Genomic DNA, 22,197 nt, shown 5'->3' with positions numbered 1-22,197 from the left:
TCTGCTGGTTCATTTTACAAGCTGCCCCTCAGAAATTTAGATTTGAAGAAAAGCTTTTGTTTTCTGAAAAGAAAAAACTCCAGGCTTTGTTATTTCTGTTGTTCCTGTTGCCTTTCCATTTGGAATTTTAATCAGGTCATATGCCTTTTGTGGATGAACTAATACACATTTTGTACCCACTAGCTACAGTTGCAGAGCTGAAGCTGGTACACTCTGCCTGGGGAAAGACAACACAATTTGCAGATCAGCACTTCTATATGAATTAACAGTCAGACAGGCATATCAAGTCATACATGAACTCATTTATAACCTTAATCCTCAGGTGTGGTGTGTGTGACCAAGGGAAAGGTCCTATCAAACTAATCCTACAAAACCCCACTAAAAGCCAGGGGTATGTATTATTTTTAAGAAACCTAATGACAGGAGGGAAGGCCAAGGAACAGACTAATTGATATGAATGTTATGAAATTAAACAAACAAAAAATTGCATTCAGGGAATCCAGAAGTTTCTCCACCATTCATCTTGCTGACCCTAAGGCCAGTGAGCCTCCTGCTGATGCAGCTGACCAGGAAAGGCAGGACTTAAACGGAAGAATCCTCGATATGGCTCTTGCAAGATTGTCTCCTAGTGCGTGTAGCAACTGCAGTCAAAACAAGGGCAGGGTCTCCTGTCTGTGCAGGTAACAGTCAACCAACCCAGCAGTGATACTCAGGATATCCTGGTGTCCTTCCGAAGGACACAGTAGTGCTGCATGAGTGTCATACTGAGTTGCAGTGAAGAGAAACATGGCATTAGGCTCAGTGTAAGGACAAACCTCATCTGGACATCAAAGCTGCAGCTGTCACCCTGTGGTAGGTGCCAGAGCCTGCAGAGGAGTGTGAGCTGCCTGCTGAGAACCTGCATTGCTGACAGACAAAGTTTCTGGTACCAACCAGACCAAGACTGAAGCCCCCGTGCAGATGAGGCCAGAGTGAGGTGAGGCAGTACAACAGATCACTGGGGATCTGCAGACCCTGTCTGAGCTCACAGCTGCTTCTGCTCTGTTCTCACTGTCCCCCAGTGGAGCTGGGCAAGTAGCACCCTCCTGGGTACCCCTCAGCAATGAGGGGAATGAGAGGGGAGCAGGCTCCTATTTTCTTACCCAGCAGGCCATGCCCCAGCTCTCCACAGCAAAGTGCCAGCACAGAGCACTTTCTTTTGCTGTGTCCATCAGAGGGTGAGATCTTTCAGGGACAGGTCCTGGTTCTTTGGTGAGATAATTCCAGCTGCACACCTTATGGGTGCCCCAGATGAGGGGCAAAAGCAATGAGACAGAAAAAAATCCGGCCTGCTCTGTCTCACCCATTACTCAAAGACTGAGTACTGTGGCAATTTTTTGATATCCTTCCATCAACATCATACAAGCCAAAAAGGTATTGTTGGTCACATCCTTTGTAGTACTACAATGATTTTTCCAGACTCTCTCAGGCTGGCATTGAAACAGGCAGTGGGAGGAGGGTATCTGTGGCTCTGGGGATTTTAGCTTGAGCTAGGAGGATCCCAAAAGGAAACAGCGAAAAATGAGACAATTTAGCACAACTGACAGGAATTAATGAAGTGATTCTGTTCCCTTGTTCCTGTGTTTCCAGGTGAGAAGGATTCATCAAAACAATATTGTCTGTTCTATCTGTGGGGTGAAGAGGACTCTGCCTGCCCAGACAAATTGATTTAGTTTTGGCTTCTCTTACATTTTGCCATCCAGAGTTGTATGTTTGGGCTCTCACAGGTGGGAGAGAGAGGGGGGGAGAGAGAGAGGAGGACTGGGCTTACAAGCTGTCACAGGCAGTAGAAGCACAGTAGCAACTGTGCTGCTGGGGTCTAGGGGCAGCTGACAGCCAGGAACCCTCAGAGTCACCTTATCTTTCCATAGATGAGCTTGGGGAGAAATCTGAGAAGTGCCTAAACCAGCAATTATTTTTTGAACAGAAATACAATATGGCTGAATTGTATCACAGTTGCCAGGACAGGCTTTCTTTTATGCTGCAGTTTCTTAGGTCTACTTGTCAGGCAATCTAGATCATGAATTTTACAGCTACAGTTGTCCCTGGAATTAGGGACATGCAGCATACTGGTTGAGAGCCAGCTGAACATGAGCCAGTGGTGCCCAGGTGTTCAAGAAGGCCAGTGGCACCTGGCCTGTATCAGCAATGGTGTGGCCAGCAAGACCAGGGCAGGGATTATTCCCTCATATACAGCACTGGTGAGGCCACACCTCCAGTGCTGTGTCCAGTTCTGGGCCCTGCACTACAAGACAGACACTGAGGTGCTGGAGCACATCCAGAGAAGGGCAACAGAGCAGGTGAAGGGTCTGGAAAACAAGTCTGACAAGGAGCAGCTGAGGGAAGGAAGGGCCTGTTTAGCTGGAGAAAGGGAGGCTTAGGGGAGACCTTATGACTCTCTGTAACTCCCTAAAAGGTGGTTGTGGCAAGGAGGAGGTTGGTCTTTTCTCACAGGTAACAAGTGACACGATGAGAGGAAATGCCTTAAGTTGTGCCAGAGAAGGCTTAGATTGAATATTAGGAAAAATCTCTTCACTGAAAGGATGGTCAAGCATTGGAATAGGCTGTCAAGGAAAGTGGTGAAATCACCATTCCTAGAAGTGTTCAAAAAACGTGTGGAGATGGCACCTGGGGACATGGTTTGATGGTGAATAGGACAGTGCTGGGTTAATGGTTGGACTTGATGATCTTGGAGATATTTTCATATTTTAATAATTTTATTATTCTATATAACACTTAAAGGCATGAGGTGAAAATTACAGGGAAGAACTCCAGGGAACAGTTAGAATGTGATTACTTTCAGCTATGCAACTATGAGACAGAAGCCAAAAAAAGTGGTAGGAATTCTCCAGGTCTGCCATATGGTAAATGAGCTTGATTTGTTGGTGTTTTCTTACTGAAGTGCACTGGGCTTGGGTTTTTTTCAATCCAGAGTCAAGTCTGAGTCGTTTCTCAAGAACTCCTGTTTCTGAGTGATCAATCATTCAGAGACTAGAGATACCAACTGAGAGCATTCATGCAGTGGTTCCAAGAGCAGGGTGAGAGTGATGTATGTGTGACTGAAACACATGAAAGGCTGCTGCCACTTCCCTGGCCCTAACAAAGAGCTCTGGGCTTGCAGAGGTGACTCAGAGGAGCAAAGAGGAATGCTAAATGGATGATGGGGTAGCATCAGTAAGTATTACAGATGGGTGGCCAACCACCCAGAGGGCCACAATACCTTGTGTTGTCTACAAGGTTTGTACACACTCTGTGTGTTCATGGGATAGAAAACCTCCTACTGCTGCAATTAAAAGATTTGAAGAGATTAAGGTTTGTAGTAAAGTGTTTCTTCCCAGGTCTGCCCCCATAGCAGATGTGTGCTGTGGTAGAGTTGTAACACACAGGCATTTACAGTGTCTCTCTGTCTCTCTCTAGGTTCTCAAGCATCTGCGACACTTAAATTTCACCAATAACATGGGGGAGCAGGTGGATTTTGATGAGTTTGGGGACCTGGTAGGAAATTACTCAATAATCAATTGGCATCTCTCTCCGGAGGATGGCTCAGTCGTCTTTGAAGAGGTTGGGCACTACAACGTTTATGCCAAGAAAGGGGAGAGGCTTTTTATCAATGAAAACAAGATCCTGTGGGGTGGACTCTCTAAGGAGGTAAGTGCTTAAATCCTCACAGCAATGTTTTCCAGATCCACAAGCTGAAATTTGAACTAGCCCTGCACACTCCTCCTATTATGGCTCCATGATATGGATCCATTCACCTTACTGTATACACAGTCTCTGCCATAGTCTTTCTTACCCTTCCTACACACTGAAATAACAGACAATGTCTCCTCCCCTTCTGTACATTTGTTTACCTACCCTGGGTATTAATGTTTTAAATTATATCCTTTTTTCCTGGCCCAAGCAGATACAGTAGAATTTTATAGCAGTGTTTCAAAGGAATGAAAAATTCATTACCCAAGTCTGGTTGTTGACTAAATCAATATTTTCTGACCTCAGCAGTTTCATTGCTGAAAAGAGCCATCTCTTTCACTCCAATTATTTCTGTATCAAGAAGTGCCTCTTCTTGCTCTTAGTTATATTTACAACTCTTTCTGCTGGCTTCACCCACCAAGTCCCAGAGCCTTCCTCACACCCTTGCCTTGCAAACCAACAGAAAAAGCCCTGTCAATCTGCCTGGGTTAACTTGGACATGGTGCTCAAATAGTGGAAGATGCCAGCACCTGCTACCTTTTTTTTTCTCCTTGTATTTTCCTTGAGGATGCTTCTGCTGCCTCAGAAGTAGTGATCTCAAGAGGTATCAATTGACTTCAGTCAGGTCTAAGTCCTTCTCCACTGTCTTGCACATGTTTAATTCTTTTTCAGCATAATTATTGTCACTAGCACCCAGGCTGTTTTCACGTGATGGAAACATGGTGCAGACATCTCCAGACCAGAGCCAAATGAAGTGCTGTCATAGCTGGCAGCAGCCAGCTAGGCAGAAACTCTGACTCCCAGAGGGAATACTGAGTGGGTACATGGTTTGTGGTCTGGGAATTGACACAGGGAGTAGAGTATTAGCTCAGAAATGTCACTGCCAGGCCCTGCTGGGATGTTTCAATGTGTTAAGCCAGCACCTGATTAATGAAAGAGGGAATTCACTTCCAGGGGATTATTCACATTGGCTGGCAGATCAGGTAATGCTTCTGCCTTAGCTACTTGCCCAGAACAGTTACAGCATGAGTTCAGCCTTTCCTTTACTCCAGCTGCACTTCTGGTTCAAGTCCAGAGCACTCTGAAGGAGGCATGAATTGAACAGAGCATACTATCACAGAAATACTGACCTCAGAGCTTTTCTATGTCCACCTGGAGTCTCTAAGTACAAACTACAAGTGGAACTTAAAAAACTCTGATATTATGATCCCTCCTTCAGATTGTTGCAAATGCATCTTGCACTTTTTCCAACAGTTAGGATTTATTGGTTTTTACTTAAACTGAGTGATTGTGTTTTCTTGGTCTAAATTTCTCTGGCGGTGCAATATTTAACTTCATTCTCTGTCCTAAACTGTTAAAAATGTGACAGGATGTTGCTGAGTGTAGTGCCAGGGTATGTAAATTATGTGCAGTGGAGGGGTTTGCAATTTCTGTGTCTCCTGCAGCCTCTTTTTTTCAGTTTGTATACTTCCAATTTCTTTCAGATAAAAGGCTCTGTTCAAAATGAGTAGCCAGTACTTCACTCACTGTGCCTCTTGTCACCCCCAACAAAAGTTTAAATGTAGGTAATTTTAACATTTAAGAACTTGAGCATTGGGCAGACTTGCAAAAGAATGAGTTAAAGAGTAGGTAAGATAGATAGATTCATTTTGGCAGAACCTGATGAAATTCCCCACAGAATACTTAAGAATTCAGCCAAAGCAATCACAAAAGTACTAGCAATTCATCTTCCAGAAATGTGGAGGATGCATGATGTCTCAAAGGATCAGAGAGCAATCATAATACCTGGTTTTAAAGCAGTTATAGGAGAACCAAGGGAATTATACACAATTGACTTGAGCTTCAGTAACCTAAAAGACTTGATAAAAAAAAATTAAACTGTTTATAAACACTTAAAGGATAATAAACTGATAAGAACAAGCCAACATGTATTTGTCAAGATAAAATCATGGCAAACCAATTTAATTTTTCTCCTTGGAAGCTCAATCAACTTTGTAGATAATGGGGAAGCAGCGTGTAACTTCAGCCAGGCCTTTGATTCAGCTCTGTTCAAAATCACGGGTGGCAGCTAGGGAAAGACAGGCTAGACTGATGAAGTCCTCTTGATGGATGCACTGCCTGCTCAAAGACTGTCCCGAGGAATAGGAGCACTGTGTTTATAGCAGTAGGCACTAACAGCAGAGTGCTTCAAGCAGGGAGTTGCCCTGTGTATGTGTCTGTCCCATCAATGATGTAATCCTGATGAACAGCTTAGGAACAGCATTCCCAAACTGTGCTGCAGCTGCACTTCAGGCAGCAATGATAGGACACAGAGACTGCCCTCACCGAGCCACAGAGTGGTCATCTCTGCATAGCAGTTGTCATTAGTGAGAGCTTTGCTTCCCCTGTGGCTAGGGCATCAAGCCTGCACATAGGCAACTTCCAAACCATAGCTAGGACTCCTTGTACAAATGCATCAATGCAGGAGGTTCCCGGAGATCAGCAGGTTGGCAGCACTTGGGTAAACTAGCACCAAACTTCCAAAAAGGTGAATGGAGGCTTCCAAACAGAACAGCCATTGACTATGTAAGGATCATGGTATTTTGCTAGCAGTGGAAATTGTAAGTTTAACTCTCCTGAGCTGCGAAAATCGTGTTCTTTGTCAACTCCCTTTCTTTAATTTAGTTGGAAAGAGGTGAGCTCAACCTCAGGTCATGACTGTGTGACAAAGTCCCAGGCTTCCATTCATCATGCTGAAGTCTTTGTGTCAGTGTACTTCAGGTATGCAGTGAGCCCATGCAACCACTTGCTGCCAGGACACGACAGTGCTCAGGTGGGCTCAGACACAGCAGGAATGCACAGCCAGCAGGTGACATCATTTGCAGCAGCAGAGGTCTGGAAACCTTTGGATCTGTGAAATGCCACTGATTTGCATCTTTAGATGTTCAGTGTTCCTAAAGAAGAAGTGAGTTTCAGAAAAGTTTTTTTAAAATAATTCCCACAAATTATTAGCAGACATTATGCAATATATTGGATTGGGGATCAGATGTCAGGGCCCATCATCTCCAAGGCTGACTCAAATTCCTGCCAGTAGAGATTGATTGTCTTTTCTTCTAACCTTCTAATGACTGTTTTGAGGTATGTGTATCATGGTCACATTCCAGTTTGCAATGTCCACAACACAGTAGAGATTACAAAGGTCTGCTGATCTTCCTTACTATCCCTTGATGTGTTCCTTCAGAGAAATCTTACTGCAGTGAGTTGGGGAAGGACTATTGTGCAAAATGTGTCTTTTCTGTGGGTGGAAGAGGTGAGCATTTGAGGCTCTTCATCCAGCATGCCAACCAAGCAATAATTGCCTTGGTGGAAGCCAAGATCTTGCCACAGTAAGGCATTGGCACCATTAACCTGCTCGGGCTCTTTTCTTGCAGGTGCCTTTCTCCAACTGCAGCAGGGACTGCCTGCCGGGCACGAGGAAGGGCATCATTGAGGGGGAGCCCACCTGCTGCTTCGAGTGCGTGGACTGCCCCGACGGGGAGTACAGTGACGAGACAGGTAATGCCCCCAGAGCTGCTCTGGGCCTGATCATCACCCGAAGTTGTGCTGAAATCACTTCCCTGCAGGGCTGGCCTGCTGCCTGCTTTGCCAGGAGGCTTCACAGAAAGTCTGAGGGACTTCTGAAAAGCTTACAGGAGTTGAGACCTGTGGTCCTCAGGTCCTGTCTACTGCTAAGCCTGCTTGTGCGTTCTGCTCTGCATTAGGAAAATTAAGGCAGAGAACTTGAAAAACAACTTACATATAGAAAGTCTCTCAGGCAGCCACAAACAAACTCTATTGCACTGTAGCAGTAGTTTTTCCTCCAAAAACCTGGAGGAGGGAGAGATTCCCCATCCTAAATTCTGCAGTTATCTGTCTGCCCCCATGTTTTCCTCAAACTGTCAGGGTTTTCTTTCATGCTTTACAAAGAAATAAAATCCATTACATCCCAGATTTCACAAGCAGAGAGAAATATTTCCCTTTATGAACTCACCAACTACAGGTTCTCTTGATCACTGACACTACAAAAGATCAGAATCTGTGGATCCTACTGAGCACCCATGGGCATGTTTTTTGCTTCATTTGGAGCTTGGATCAAGCTACCCAGGCTCTGGAAGAGACAGAAAACATAAACTCAGGCTTCAAAATGGTTGAGAAATTTTGATTTTCCAACACCACTAATGCTCCCTCAGTTTTGGGCATCCCCAGGGTAATGAAGGCAAGTAAATTATTTCAGGATATCAGTCCTCTCTACACTGTCAGGCACTTGGGACCTCCTCACACCCTCTCTGGTGCGCTGGTCCCAGCAAACACTGCAGACCTCTTAAGAGAGGAACAATTCAGTAAACTCCTTGCAAAACTGAACAAGTGTTCTTTGGGAGAATCTAATTTGTGTTCTATCAGAAAGGATTGATATTTTTTTAGCATGACGATAACAGTACTATAGGATGCTTGGAAGCAGGATTTTCAGATTAAATAGAAGCAATTCTGATCATATGTAATAGGGGTCTTCTGGTGTTTTCAACACAATTTTGGGAGCTAGCTCTGGTGTGGAGGTCGAATTTATGGGGCTGAGGTGGCGACTGTCTTCTGACTCTACAGTTTCCTGCTGCAATTTCAGCTAACAGTAACAGTCTTTATTTCCCATTCTTGCCAGTTTTATAGACATAGAGAGCAGCTTTACAACCAGTTCCATCCAGCTGAGACAGCGATGCTAGCAGAGGAAACAATCTGTCCTTTTCCAGCTGTTTGCTCCCACACTTTGTCTGGGAGCAGTGCTGGCACTTGTGCAACCATGGAGCGAATTGGATGGGGTCTTTGGTTTTCTGGAAAACAAGCTCTTGGGAGGTTGAGTTTCCAACTAGAATGAGAAGCCGTGTGCCCTCAGGTGTTAACAACACAAAGGAGGGGGAAAGAATGAGCAGCCTTGCAGGAGGAGGGAGACTTGGTTGACTCCCTTCAGAGGCAGCACAGTCTCTAAGCCACCACAAGTCAACAGTTAAAGCGTGTCTTTAGGGTGCAGTGCTGAATAGCTGTCTCTGGCAGAGGCTGCTGGATTCCCTGCTACACAAAATGAACTTTGCTTTGTCTGCAGCTTGCAGCTTGTAATGAACTCCCAGGTAAAAGGCACAAGAAAAATAAGAATTATTGGCTGAATGGATGTAAATGAAATGACATAGTGATGGCAGCTTCTGACTGAGCTTTTACATCTAGTGCCAGATTTTCAAATAAACATCTTAGGTGAGGCAAGAAGTCCTTAGGAAAGCGGTGTCATATCAGGTCATGGATGGTCTCTCCAACCACATCTCAAGAACAAGACAGCCTGAAAACTTTTGGCCTTGTTAGCTGGGCATTCCTGACTTTCTCATTAGCATCAATCTCTGCTCTGGAAGCTGTGGTCAGAGTCTGTGTCTGTGCTCAGGTGCAAAACTCAGGGTGCTTGCTGTTAAAGGAGTTTGTGGACTCTCTGCAGCCCCTTGCTATCCTGCTAGGATCCCAAAAGCAGAGGTAAACTGAGACCTCCAGCTCTCTGCTCACAACTCCTTTCTACTGCCATCTAAAGAGTCGTGACCCTCCCTGCTAGAGCACAAGACCCATTTGAGTCAAAGAAGAAGAGCAGAAGCAACAGGTCCTTGCTTTTTGATCATGCAAGCCATTGGCATGGCCATGCTATCACAGCAGGCCCAACTACTTTCATGAAGGAGATGGAGGCACCAATTTTCCCTTTGCATTAGTGGGACATTTGCTGGGTGTAGGGAGAGTGATACTATTAAGACACATCTTTCCCTGCCATTCCAACGTGAAATGAGAATGTGCTGCAAGTCAAGGGCATTGCCTGCCCTCAGGGAAGAGCAATTTAGACAGTAAGACTTGCCTCCATGGAATATGAAATAGGTTCTCAATGCATTTAAGGAGGCAAGCACGTTTTTAATTTTCTCTATAATAGAAAAAGGCAGGATATTCAAATGATGATAAAAGTGTGAGAGGTATGAAGACAGACAGAAGTAGAAGATAAAAGTGAAGAAACAAGGAAGACGGAAAACCAGAGCCTGTGTAAGAGCTGATAGCAATCAAAGTTTGCAAAGTTTTGCCAAGAAATGTATTACAAAAAACATGAGGGCAGAGGCAGTACTTCTTTTAAGCCAGAACCAAGCATGCTTTGAGTTTTCCTATATAGCCCCTGGGAGGCTGGTTGTTTCAGAGTAAGAAACAGCGAGACATCAATATATGACTCTAGGGATCTGCTCACAGGAGCGGAACACTCTGTGTGTTTAAGATCAAGGCTGGTGTGTAGCTGCCATATATGTCATCCCACACTTCAGCCTCTCATTCTGACAAACCTTCCCTCTCCTTATCTCTTCTTTTTCAGATGCAAGTGCCTGTGACAAGTGCCCTGAGGATTACTGGTCCAATGAGAACCACACGTCCTGCATCCCCAAGCAGATAGAGTTTCTGGCTTGGACTGAGCCCTTTGGGATTGCTCTGACTCTCTTTGCTGTGCTTGGAATTTTCCTGACTTCTTTTGTTCTGGGAGTCTTCACCAAATTTCGCAACACACCCATCGTCAAGGCCACAAACCGGGAGCTATCCTACCTCCTCCTCTTTTCCTTGCTATGCTGCTTCTCCAGCTCATTGTTCTTCATTGGTGAGCCCCAGAATTGGACTTGCCGTCTGCGGCAGCCAGCTTTTGGCATCAGCTTTGTCCTCTGCATCTCCTGCATCCTGGTGAAAACCAACCGTGTCCTTCTTGTCTTCGAAGCAAAGATCCCCACGAGTCTCCACCGAAAGTGGTGGGGCCTCAACCTTCAGTTTCTCCTGGTCTTCTTGTGCACGTTTGTGCAGATTGTCATCTGTGTGATTTGGCTCTATACGGCCCCGCCATCCAGTTACCGAAACCATGAACTGGAAGATGAGATCATCTTCATCACCTGCCATGAAGGCTCCCTGATGGCCCTCGGCTTCCTCATTGGCTACACCTGCCTACTGGCGGCCATCTGTTTCTTCTTTGCCTTCAAGTCTCGAAAGCTGCCTGAGAATTTTAACGAGGCCAAGTTCATCACCTTCAGCATGCTGATATTCTTCATCGTGTGGATCTCCTTCATCCCTGCTTACGCCAGCACGTACGGCAAGTTCGTGTCTGCTGTGGAGGTGATTGCAATACTGGCTGCCAGCTTTGGGCTTCTGGCCTGCATCTTCTTCAACAAAGTCTACATCATCCTCTTCAAGCCCTCCCGCAACACAATCGAGGAGGTGCGCTGCAGTACAGCTGCCCACGCTTTCAAAGTGGCTGCCAGGGCCACACTGAGACGGAGCAACGTGTCCCGCAAGCGCTCCAACAGCCTGGGGGGCTCCACCGGTTCCACCCCTTCCTCCTCCATCAGCAGCAAGAGCAACCACGAGGACCCTTTTCCTCTGCCAGCCTGCGCCGAGCGGCAGCGCCAGCAGCAGCGCGGGTGCAAGCAGAAAGTCAGCTTTGGGAGTGGAACGGTGACGCTGTCGCTGAGCTTCGAGGAGCCACAGAAGAACGCCATGGCCAACAGGAACGCCAAGCGCCGGAACTCGCTGGAGGCCCAGAACAGTGACGACAGCCTGATGCGGCACCGGGCCCTGCTTCCCCTGCAGATCAATGAGCCCCTCGGGGCTGAGCCCGGCTTCCAGGCAGCTTCCAGCCCGGAGACCAGCTCGCAGGAGTCGGTGGTGGGAGACAACAAAGAAGAGGGACCGAGCCCTGAGGCGGAGCCTTCCCTGCCGTCGGTTAACTCCCGAAATTTTATAGGCACTGGAGGTGGCTCTGTCACAGAGAACACGGTACATTCCTAACGAAAGAAGATTGCGAAAAGTACACCAGCCCCCAAGAGGAACTTGCTTACCTCTTGCTTCTGAACAGGAAAGGCAACAAAGACACACTGCTGTGACACAGCCCCACCACACCTTAATGTTAGCGCCGGCAGGGTAGCACATGTGCCTCCAGAGGAAGGACTGTGTCTGGGGAGCCTGGGATTGAATTTGCATTTGCTTTATTGAAACCAGGACATCTCAGAAGTACAAGTGAAGATCGCCTCTGGTGGGGCTTAAGCAGAAGTCTGCATGCTGCCTTGCCTCCATAAGCTTTTCCTGCCAGACTGCAACTCAGCTGACTATGGGAGGCACTAGGCAATTCCACTATACCCTGCTTTTACATTTATGTATAATATTCCTCTTTCCCACTATGTATGATATTCCCTCTTTATCCAGTATATGTGATCTGTAACCATGTGCATCAGGACTCTCAGCTCTACAAAAGCAAGGTACACGGTTTCACTTCAGGAAAGCACAGTCATGGGGAAAATAAAAAAGCCCCCAACGTCCTGCATGCTGTGTACAGCCAAGGGTGTGAACATGTAAAGTATTTAATGTGACAGAGCGCCCTGCTAATTTATATTTAGTAATGTCCCAGTCTCTCCTTTCTGCCCAACAGGAAATACTGGACAATACTCTCCGTAGACTCCATTGCACTAGACCAAGCTACTTAGGTTCCGACTGGTTTCCTCCAGCTGGAATAGCTTTACCTCCAGCCTGCCTGCTTTGGTGGAGGGGGAGAACAGCTTGTAAATCCCTCGCAGAGAACGCTGCAAAAGCACAATGAGATGTATCCCTGATTGATTATGTCGCTAGTAGTTGTATGCTTAACCAAATGTTGCTGCTGTACTATCCCACAAGGCATACAAGGCTAACCCTTCACACTATAGTCAGCGTTGTGCTTTGCCGTATTAACCTGCCTCACACCTACACGGAGCATTGCGACAGTCCTGGCGGTACTGGTGGGCCTGACACAGCAGATGGAACAAGGAGAAATGGAGGAGTTAGGGATGGAGGGGGAGCCCCCAGCTGTGGTAGTAGGATCACTGGAGTAGGTGAATATCAGAAGTGTGTGTGCTGCTCTCTGTGAGACAGACATTCAGGCCTAGGTTCTTGGACACATATAGGGACAAATGGATTAACTGGATACAGTTTTGCTCCTAAAAGCCACCTACTAGGTTATTTCCCATTTTGAAGAGAGGGCACCTAGCACAAGAATGGTGGACTGTACCCAAAGAAAAACACTAAGGATGTCAGCAGAGATCATAGCAGAACTGGATTACTCTTGTCCCACTCTTCCTAAAGCAGATATAAGTGCCCCTGGTTTTCTCAAGGCATGTCTCGTTCTTTTTGATTCATGCTGGAAAAGTTGTAAAGAGTCATCAGCAGAGAGATTTGTTGCAGCCTGATGAGAGGAAAAACACCCCTGGACAGCCTGGCAGGAGGGGCTAGGGTTACATTGCAGAATTTAATTCCCTCTTCCCAGATTCCCCGTGGAAGAACAGGCATCTGTCAGGAAGATGTCAATGCCCTCCCTCATTAAGCATGAAGGTAGTCTAGACCTCTTCTAGAAAGGTAGATGAGCCTGCAGCTCAGTGTGAGCAGAGACAAAAGGACTGTGTTCGAATGCATTGGGGAAAACACCACAATTCTCTTGTTACTGTTTTTGCTTGGTTGTTCTTCTGCCAGGGCAGGCAAATAAAACTTACAGGTGACATTACTGTATAAAAACTTTGTTTTGCCACTTCCACTTGTTGACAAGGAAGAGGAGTTTTGACTTACAGGAGCAAAGTGGAAGTCCAGAACCCCAGGAAGCAGGCTATTCAGACAAGTTGTTTTAACCCTTTTGTTGATCTGTTACATCCCCCTTGGAGTGGGCTCAAATTTTAACTACACCACATAAGAACCAACCCAACTATAATTGTAAGGCTTGCAAATGACAATATTTGATTAAAACTGGCTCAGATGATTGGGGGAGAAAAAAAAAAAAAGTTGAGTTTGAAAACACAAATCCTTCTAGCCCAAATTTTGGAAACCACATTCTACCCCTGGACTCAGCCAAGAGCTGCTTACTGCTTCTGAAAACTAGGTCCCTTCCCCAGGCTGCTGAATGTGGCTCGTGGGCACAGATTAGGGTATGGAATTGAGCCCCGGGGTCTCCTGAGTCTCACTGCACGAACAGGGATGAGCACTAGATGGCAGAGAGGCCTAAAAAAGTCATTTTGGTTACGGGCTACACTTTCAAAAATTCCAATAGCTGAGTGGTTTTAGTGCTAAGTGAATCCTTCCTAATGGAGCAAACCCAGCTCCACAGCCCCTGAAGTGAAGCTGACAGCACTGAAACCTGTAAGAGTTCAATGTGTGAAATGAAAACAGCACAATTTACAAACCAAAGACTGTGTAGGAACACAGGCAATGTAAGAAACAGAAAGAAACCATCAGCTGCCTTGTCTGGAGAGCAATACTCACTAGCTATGTATACAGCAGATGATATTGACATTTGGGTGCTTTTCATTCCTTGGGTGTTTTCCATTCTTTACATTTACTTTAAAGGAATTTGTACCCTGCCACACAATGAGTCTCCAAGAGCTGCAATCATATTTTAGCATGGCCAACTGTGCTGTATTTGCTGGGGAAGCCCCTTCCACCCTCCCTGTTCTCATATGTGGAGCCCTAAGCCTCCAGCTCCAATGCTGCATGAGAGCTGCTGCTACAGCTGATAGCAGTGACACACACGCTGGACACAAGGGAAATTCACTAATAAAAGACCCCTTTGGGAAGGTGCTTTGTAACCAAACCCCTTTCCCATGCACAAAGAGGGGGATATGTTCTCATTCTATCAAGTCCAGTAGAGGACAAGGCTTGATCAGGCACCTGTCGAAATGCCTGTCAGTGTATCACACATGACAACACTGATGAAGCCATGCTGGGGAACATTCATCTGTTGAAAGCACGAGCCTGAGAACCTCCACTGACATTTCCTACCAGAAGATGCCCATGTGAACACATCATCCCACCCACCGTGGCTCAAAAAGCCACTGGAAAGCTTGCCTCTGTGTGGGGTTTCCTGAACTGTCCAGAAGTGAAGCAACAAAAGTGTATCAGCTCTCTGGTGGGATTTCCACTGGAAAACTTGGGAAGCAGCCTAGTGAAGAGCCCAACCCTTCATCCCCAGTCTCCTGACAAACGTGGCAGAACTCTGCCTACCCAAAGCCCCATCAAAGAATTTATTTATAGATGATACCAGAGGAAAGAAAATTCCCCATTATATTTCATGCTGGTCACTGTGTCCTCCTTCTCAGTCCATGAGCTCTGTTCAGTTTGCAATACTTGCTATTGTTAAATTTAGGTTTATATTGACCAACTTTACCAAGGGGTGCTGCAAAGCAGGAGGAAGGTAGGTGTTTGTTGTTGGTTTTGCAAGAGTGGATGCTTAAATTGTGGGGAAATTTAGGTAAAGACCTGAACATTCAGACTAAAATCTCCTCAGGGATTTCCCAGAGGCTGGATAATTCACCACTGCCTTCAGCTTGCTGGCTGAGGAGCGGCAAAATCAGCCTGAGAGAGGGAATGATGAACGTGGTGAATGAGGGAGCCTCTCGGGACTCTAGCTGGTCAGAGTGACCCCAAGATACGTTAGAAAGTCTCTTTTCCCAGCCTGGCAGTCGAAGAAGGAGTCAGAACTCTTCATTTCTCGGTCTCAAGATTGTTTATTGTATCTTATCTATAAAATTCTTTCTCCTGACCTGCTGAGGTCTGCTCAGCAAGACAGTCAGAGGTACTTTGCCCACCTCAGAGGCAGGTGTTGTCTTTTTATACTAAAAGCTACGTGTACACTATTTACAGATACTTTCCAATACCTATCACCCATGCTAGACAGTGAGCTTCTACTCTAAACCAATCTAAAAGTGCCAACATCACAGCAGAAGATGGAGGCCAAGAAGAAGAAGGAGAAAGGCTGGACATGCCCAGATTCCTCCATCTTGCCCCCTGAACCCTCATTCTAAAAGCTCCAAAAATCTATTTTTCACGCTGTGATAAATTCACTATCATTCTACTTAAACTTTCGTGGCTTTTAATTCTACATATAAGGTTGGTAATTGTTTTTCTAAGAGCTAAATCAAAGGCACAGGGGTTTTGGGCTCTGTGCCAAGGTCTCTGAGCCCCCTGGGCAGGGACTCGAGTCCTCCAGGGCAGCCAGAGGAATTTCTTGGGTTCCGACAGGAGCCTGGAGATGGACCTTTCCATGCGGCTAAGGGAACACGCCGCTGCTGGGAGAGGTGGCACAGGGGAAGGCAAAACAGCGGCTGAGGGCGGCCCTGTCCTCCCGCGAAGCTGTCACGGAGGCGCCGCTCGCTGAGGATCGGCCGCAGCCCTTCTGTCCAGGGCGCAGGATAAATCCTGCTGGCAGCTTGCACGGCAAGTGTGGCTTTGGGCTGGTTTTGTCTTCAGTCGGCCGTCGGGCCGCGATGCCCCGGCCGGGCGCGGGCAGCCCTGGTCGCTCTGGGCCGCGCTGGCCCCTCCCCGGCTGGGCGGGGCCGGAGCCAGGCCCGGCCGCTCCCGCCCGCCGCCGCCGCCTCGGCCGCCGAGCCCCCGCCCGCGGGCTCCAGCCCCGGGCCCGGCACCGCCCCCGACACCGCCCCGGCCCTGCCGAGGGGCAGGATCGGCCCGGAGGGGAGCGGTGCCACCATGTTGTGCGGGGGTGCCTCGGCGGCCCGGCCCGCCACCGAGGAGACGCAGCGGATCGCGGAGCAGGTGAGGGGCCGGGCGCGCCCGGGAGGGCCCCGTCGGCGGGGCAGGGCCCGTGCGGGGCCTGTGCGGGGCCCAGCGTGGGCTCGGCCATTGCTGTGCGCGGCTGAGCCGAGACACCGCCCCCCGGTGTAAAAGGTGGGAGGAATGGGGAATGCGCGGAGCAGTCGCCGGCTTCTGGAGCTCTCCTTCCCTGTGCCCGCATGGCATGGCCCTGTGGACTCCAGAGGGACCGCGGGCAGCGCTGGGTGCGCGGGGAAACCCGACAGAGCCATTGCCTTGAGCTCGGGGAACGAGCTCCTGTGCTTCTTACAGATTCTGAACCTTGTGCTTACGTGTGGGGTTTTGGTTCTTTGTTGTTTGTCTGGGAAGGGGGGGATTGTTTGGTTTTTTGAGGGGGTGAAACGTGGAATAAAGCAAGGTAGCTTCTTCGCTGCTTCTGCTTTTCCCCAACACAGAATTCAGCTCCAACCACAGCTAGCTCCAAATCCTGATGCTACTTACAGTACCTGAGATTACCGCTCATGTTATTGGACCACACGCTTTTATTCTAAAAATGCTATTGTGCAACTAAGTTCTTTCAAAGCACACGTTCCTCTTTTTGTCATGGAAACTCAAGTTCCTTCTGCTTTTTGGCTTTGTCGGCTAGGATGTGGTAAGCTGGAGAGCTAAGATGAAGGATGCGCTCCAGCTTCTGACACTTTTTGTCATTGCCTGGGCCTGTTCCCCAGGCAGGAGTTCCCAAACACATACAGAGCACTGCAGCCACTGAAGTTAACATTTAGCTTGTACAGTCTGAGGATTCTGTGTTTTAGGAAAAGGGAGAGATATGTGCATCTCCTAAGCACCAGCCTGAGTTTGCAGCAATAAGCACACGATTGAGAATTGCTGAGAGTCATAATTATTGCTTTGACCTGAAAAGGCCTACATGTCATGTTAAAGGTGATGCAGATATACAATTAACATGGCTTAAAATTAGGTTTGAAATCCTGACTTTCTGTTCTGTAGCACACTGCAGTGGTTTGGTAATCCAAAAACAAAACCCTGTTGGATTCAGAAGTGACCAGAATTAACCGAAAATCTCATGTTTTCATTTAAATCACCTAAATACTTTAGAGTTTTGACTGCCAGTTTAAATTACTCGCTTAAATTAAATACAGGTGGGAAAACCCAAACTTGAGACTTACCCATGCACTCATATCCTCATCTGGACACTGCTGGAGAAAACATTAATTTTGTTAAACAAGGTAGCCTTCTCAAATCATTTTGTTTGCTTAAAGTCAGGTCTTTGTGGAGGTTTATTACAGCCTGCCAGTTTGCTTGCCATAAACATATTCCCTGTTCCTGCTTTTCCAGTTCTTGCCTTCATTTTACAGTTTCGTAAGAATCCTTGTGATGGCCGAATGCTGTTCAGTTTTGTGACCCACAGCAGGTGTAGTGTCACACGGGGCAGGAAGGCTTCCTTTGGCAGTGTCTGGCTTAGGAATCCCATAGGAACAGCTTCCTCACAGCAAGGATTTCCACCCAGGCCTGTTCAGCCTTGGCTTCTCACTGGTAAATGTGGCAGAGCTTATCCAGGGTGATTCTGAACCATCTGTTTTTAACTGCTCTGGGAGTGCAGGACAGTGGAGAGCCTTCAGAGCGTGACTATTTCCAGCCCTGTGACTGAGTCATGGATTGTTTGGGTGGGAAGGGACTGCACTTCCTGCCTGAGCCCAGGGTCAGCATCCTCAGGCTGCTCGGAGCTTTCTCCTGTCAGGTCTTGAAAACTTCCAAGGATGGAAACTGCACAGCTTCTCTGAACACTGCTGCTGTACTGCAGCAATGTCCTCAGGGGAAATATTTCTCTTTATATCCAGTCTGAGCCTCCAGTTTTAGTTTATGATCATTGTGTCTCATTCTTCTGGCATCTGGAAAGTTTCATCCCTGGAAAGACCCTGGCTTCTTGTAGGTACTGGAAAGTTTTCTTCAAAGCCTTCTCTTCTCTGGGCTCAGCAAGCTCATTTTCTTCCTCTCCTCACAGCACAAGTGTTCCAGCCATCCTGGTGTGCTCATGGAGTGCTCGTGGTCACCCTTCACTGGGCTCAGTACAGTTTATTGGTGTCTGGCTTGTACTGGGGGCCCAGAACTGGGCACAGGATTCCACATTTTCTAACAAAGGCCAAGTAAAGGGCAATAATCACTCGCCTGTCTTCTGGCTAGGCTCCTGCTGATGCAGCCCAGTATGCCATTAACTTTGGTACTAGCAGGACACAGTGCTGGCTCCTGTCCTCCAGGACTCCCAAATCCAGACTGAGATCAGGTCTTTGGGAGAGTATTTCTGTCTGGGATCTCCCTCTCCACACTGACTCAGGGTACTCATTTGTCACATGCTGTGGTGACTCATTGCCACAAACACCCTGACAAGTTTGCAGCTGCAGGACTCTGAGCTCTCTGCACCCAGGGACCAGTGTTCAGCTCGCTGGTGGAAATACAAAATGTGCTGAGCTGGGGTGATGTAGTGACCTCAGAAACCAAAGCTGCCCAGTGCCTAGGATTGCTAAAGGAGAACAGGACAGGAAAGGGTCAGTGGGAGACTTAAGTCTGCCCTGCTGCTTAAAATTTGTAAAAGTGTGATGAAAACTGAAGCCACTTGCTCCAACCTCTGACTCAGGAGAAGGGGAGGAGGCGGGACTGAATCATGGCGCTTTCTGGGGCTGTGCCCTTCAGTGCATCTCAGAATGCAGCTTGGATTTCTGTATGGCAAAAAACAAACAGGAGAGTGTCCAAACATCATTATCTTGCTTGTGACCTACTGATGATAGATAACCTGGAAGGAATGTAGAGGTATGGCCTCTGAGAGAAGGTAAAAAGCATGGACACAGGGACAGGATGGTCACTGAAAAGGCACCAGAGTTCTGGGAGTTGGAGAGGTGGGAGAGCATAACTCTGTTGCAGGAATGGTTCTTCTGTTCCTGCTCCATCTACAGCACCTGCCCAGTGGAAAGTTGGCACTTGTCTTTCGCCAAGGAAGCCTGTGGGATTTAGGCAGGAGTGTAGATCTGTGTATATTCCTTGTATTTAGGAAAAAGGAGAAGTACACCACATAGCTGGAGGATCTACTTATTGCTGGTACTACTGCCTTGGGAGTGAAGGGAGGGCTATGCAATGATGCAGCACAGGTGCAGCCTGGAGCAGGCAAGGACTTTGCAAGCAAGGACTCCAAGACTAACTCATCTTGCTCTGCAAAACAAAGGCTGAAATTTTCTGCTTTCCTGACCGAGAATTTTCCATATATCCACAATGTGTTATAGTGCTCAGTGCAGGAGAGAAGAGCTGTATTTCAGGAGTTCATGGCTCTCTCTTGGGTACTGGACAGGTTATTGACAGGTTATTTTGACTTCTTGAGCGCTGTTTTGCAGTTTGAAAACACAAATTCCAGCAGACATGCTGAAAGAACTGCCAAGTGTTTTCCAGACTTGGCGTCAGCCTGTAGTGACTGACTCCCACCTCCGACTCAGCTTTGCCACCTCCCTAGATTCCTGGTCCTGCTTTCACACAAAACTTAACTTCATTTTGACCTTTTAATGTCTTGGAAAAGCAGGGACTCTGTGTTGGGGAATTCAGCAGCAGTGAACTGTAAGCCTGAAGTCCTAAATACTTGAATCTTTCATCATTTCTAAAGAACCTATTGTTTCATTAAGGTAAAAGCTCAGATAGAAGAAAAAGAAGGGAAAACCTTTGATGTCTTCACTGCAGTGGAGTTTAAAACTCAGCTGGTTGCTGGAACAAACTACTTCATCAAGGTAGAGGACATTGGGTTGTTTCTTTTATATTAATGTGTATAATCTTTGGAATGGTGGGGTTTTTCCCTTTCTTAACTAGAGGATAATGCTTACGATTTGACCTTAATAAGAAAAAGAATTGTGCGTTAAAAAACCACAAATATCCACCTCCCAGCCCTCTCCCTATCTGTTAAATAGAGAGATCTTTTCTCCATTTTCATGGGAAATTAGGTGGTATTTCTGCAAAGTCATGGCTCCTAGTCTGGTTTAAAACAAGCCAGTGGTTTTTCTTACTGCCTGTCTGCTGCTCCATCCTCAAACCAGCCCAGCCTCTCCCACCCCTCCTGCTGCAGGCTGCTCCCCCTGCAGCGATCTCACTGGGTCTCATGCTTTGCAGGTCCATGTTGGGAATGAGGAGTTCATGCACCTGAGGGTGTTCAAGAGCCTCCCCCACGAGAATGAGCAGCTGAGCCTCCACAGTTACCAGGGCAGCAAGACAAAGCACGATGAACTGGCTTATTTTAACAACCTTCTCTGCCGTGTTTCCCTGGCTGGTTCTTATGTGCATTTTCTACAGGCTACAAAATGTTGATTCCTGCGCCAACAAAGGCAGAAAAAAGTGTCTTTTTTTTTAAAGTCATGGTGTAGAAAATCAATTTCTTTTATGCCATTCCCTTCCTGTGCAATCTCCAAACCTGAGAGTCACAGGGCTCTCCTATTACCTGCACTAATGTAAACCCTACTTTTATTGCAACTTAACTTAGGCTTTAGTGCAACCTAAAGAGAATACTGTGGCTGAGTCCTGTTTGTGGACTTCCTTGGTCTGGAAATCAGAAGGGGAATGACACCAGCACTCATATATTTGCAGCAAGGAGCAAGAGGAAAGCCTCAGTCTTTTCTGTGCTGTTTTGCAACTGTAAATATATGTGTAGATTTAAATTGTACTTTGTATTTTATGGGCAATGACCTGATGAGAGACTTGAGCTGAAGCAATTTTGCAAGGAAGAGAAAGAGCCTTACAGTAGTTTGAAACAAACATTCCCTTGGTAATCATGCTCATCCTCTTGCAGCAGTAGCGTGTAATGTCCCGTAGAGGGTGTGTGAGTTTAAAATACCAAACCAGCTTGCTTGTCTTCTCAGTCCTATGGAAAAGTCCTGGAAAGGAACTTGAGCTGGACAAATGCATTTATAACAATAAACATTTCTTTTGACTTGAGATGGCATCTTTGACTGCGTGTTAGTGTTCTCTTCACTGGTTTTCACAATTGATTATTATCTTGCTCAGCTTTTTTTCCTTAACTGTTTTTTATATTCCAGATAACCTTATGTTTATTCTATATCTTAATTAAAAATACTTTATTTTAGTCTTGTGACAGACATGAAATGTAACAAGAAAGACCTCTGCAGGTATATCAGCAGCAAAACGAAAGTATGGACAATAGCTTTCCCAACTTATTTTATTAACTGTCATGGGCAGAATCCCCTTAGGATTTGCAGAGGTGAGGCAACACATGGTGTCTTAGAAGTAGGTCAGAGGGTCATCTCTGGTTTTGCCAGTCTGAAAGCTGACAAGGCTGGGACCTAGGTTCTCATGAGGAAGACTCTGAAACACCTTTAAGTGGACATATTCAGAATTGGAAACCTGGACCTGGAAAACCAAAAGAGCAGGGAAGTGAAGATCATGGGCTCAAACCAGGTTCAAACAAAAGGCTGTTCTTCACATTCTTGAAAGAACATCTTGGTTCAGGATCTTAATTTTAGATGTACCTCCACTTTCACTTCAACAGCTCTTATCCAAGTCTGGGTAGTAAGTGGTGGCAGAAACTGTCTACACCTGTAGAAAACTGTATTAAAAACCCTCAACCTCAGGTGAAGGGAAAATGAGCAGAACTGCTTGGGCATGGAAGCACCAGAAGATGCAACAGGAGAAAGGTTTTGATGGTGTCCTATTTCAGTCACCAGGATGCCAGCACCTTTGCTCACAGCTTCCTGACACGCTCATAGGAGACAAGAGACAATGAGGAAACCTCCATGACTTGGGGGTGGGACACGGTGCAGGCACCATGTCAGCTCCCAAAGGGTACAGAAAGATCTAATACAG

The 22,197-nt window shown here is 46.8% G+C and overlaps 2 protein-coding genes across 2 annotated transcripts in view; both read left to right on the top strand.

The window, feature by feature from the left end:
* The window catches only part of CASR (calcium sensing receptor), a 41,803-nt gene extending 28,500 nt beyond the window's left edge, over nt 1–13,303 (top strand). Inside the window, exons 4-8 of the mRNA XM_036384788.2 lie at nt 3,457–3,687; nt 6,284–6,294; nt 6,468–6,489; nt 7,140–7,263; nt 10,115–13,303. Of these exons, the coding sequence (XP_036240681.1) occupies nt 3,457–3,687; nt 6,284–6,294; nt 6,468–6,489; nt 7,140–7,263; nt 10,115–11,565 (1,839 nt within the window). The 3' untranslated portion in view covers nt 11,566–13,303. The remainder of the gene's footprint in view (nt 1–3,456; nt 3,688–6,283; nt 6,295–6,467; nt 6,490–7,139; nt 7,264–10,114) is intronic.
* A 2,859-nt stretch (nt 13,304–16,162) lies between these two features.
* CSTA (cystatin A) lies at nt 16,163–21,312 on the top strand. The gene is made up of 3 exons (XM_036380611.2): nt 16,163–16,338; nt 20,016–20,117; nt 20,494–21,312. Exons 1-3 carry the CDS (start codon nt 16,273–16,275, stop codon nt 20,686–20,688), a joined length of 363 nt encoding a protein of 120 aa, XP_036236504.1. The 5' UTR covers nt 16,163–16,272; the 3' UTR covers nt 20,689–21,312.
* Nucleotides 21,313–22,197: the final 885 nt, after the last annotated feature.

This window comes from Molothrus ater, chromosome 2 (assembly GCF_012460135.2).
Source record: "Molothrus ater isolate BHLD 08-10-18 breed brown headed cowbird chromosome 2, BPBGC_Mater_1.1, whole genome shotgun sequence".
Classification (NCBI taxonomy): domain Eukaryota; kingdom Metazoa; phylum Chordata; class Aves; order Passeriformes; family Icteridae; genus Molothrus; species Molothrus ater.
This window is presented reverse-complemented; position numbering and strand designations above follow the sequence as displayed.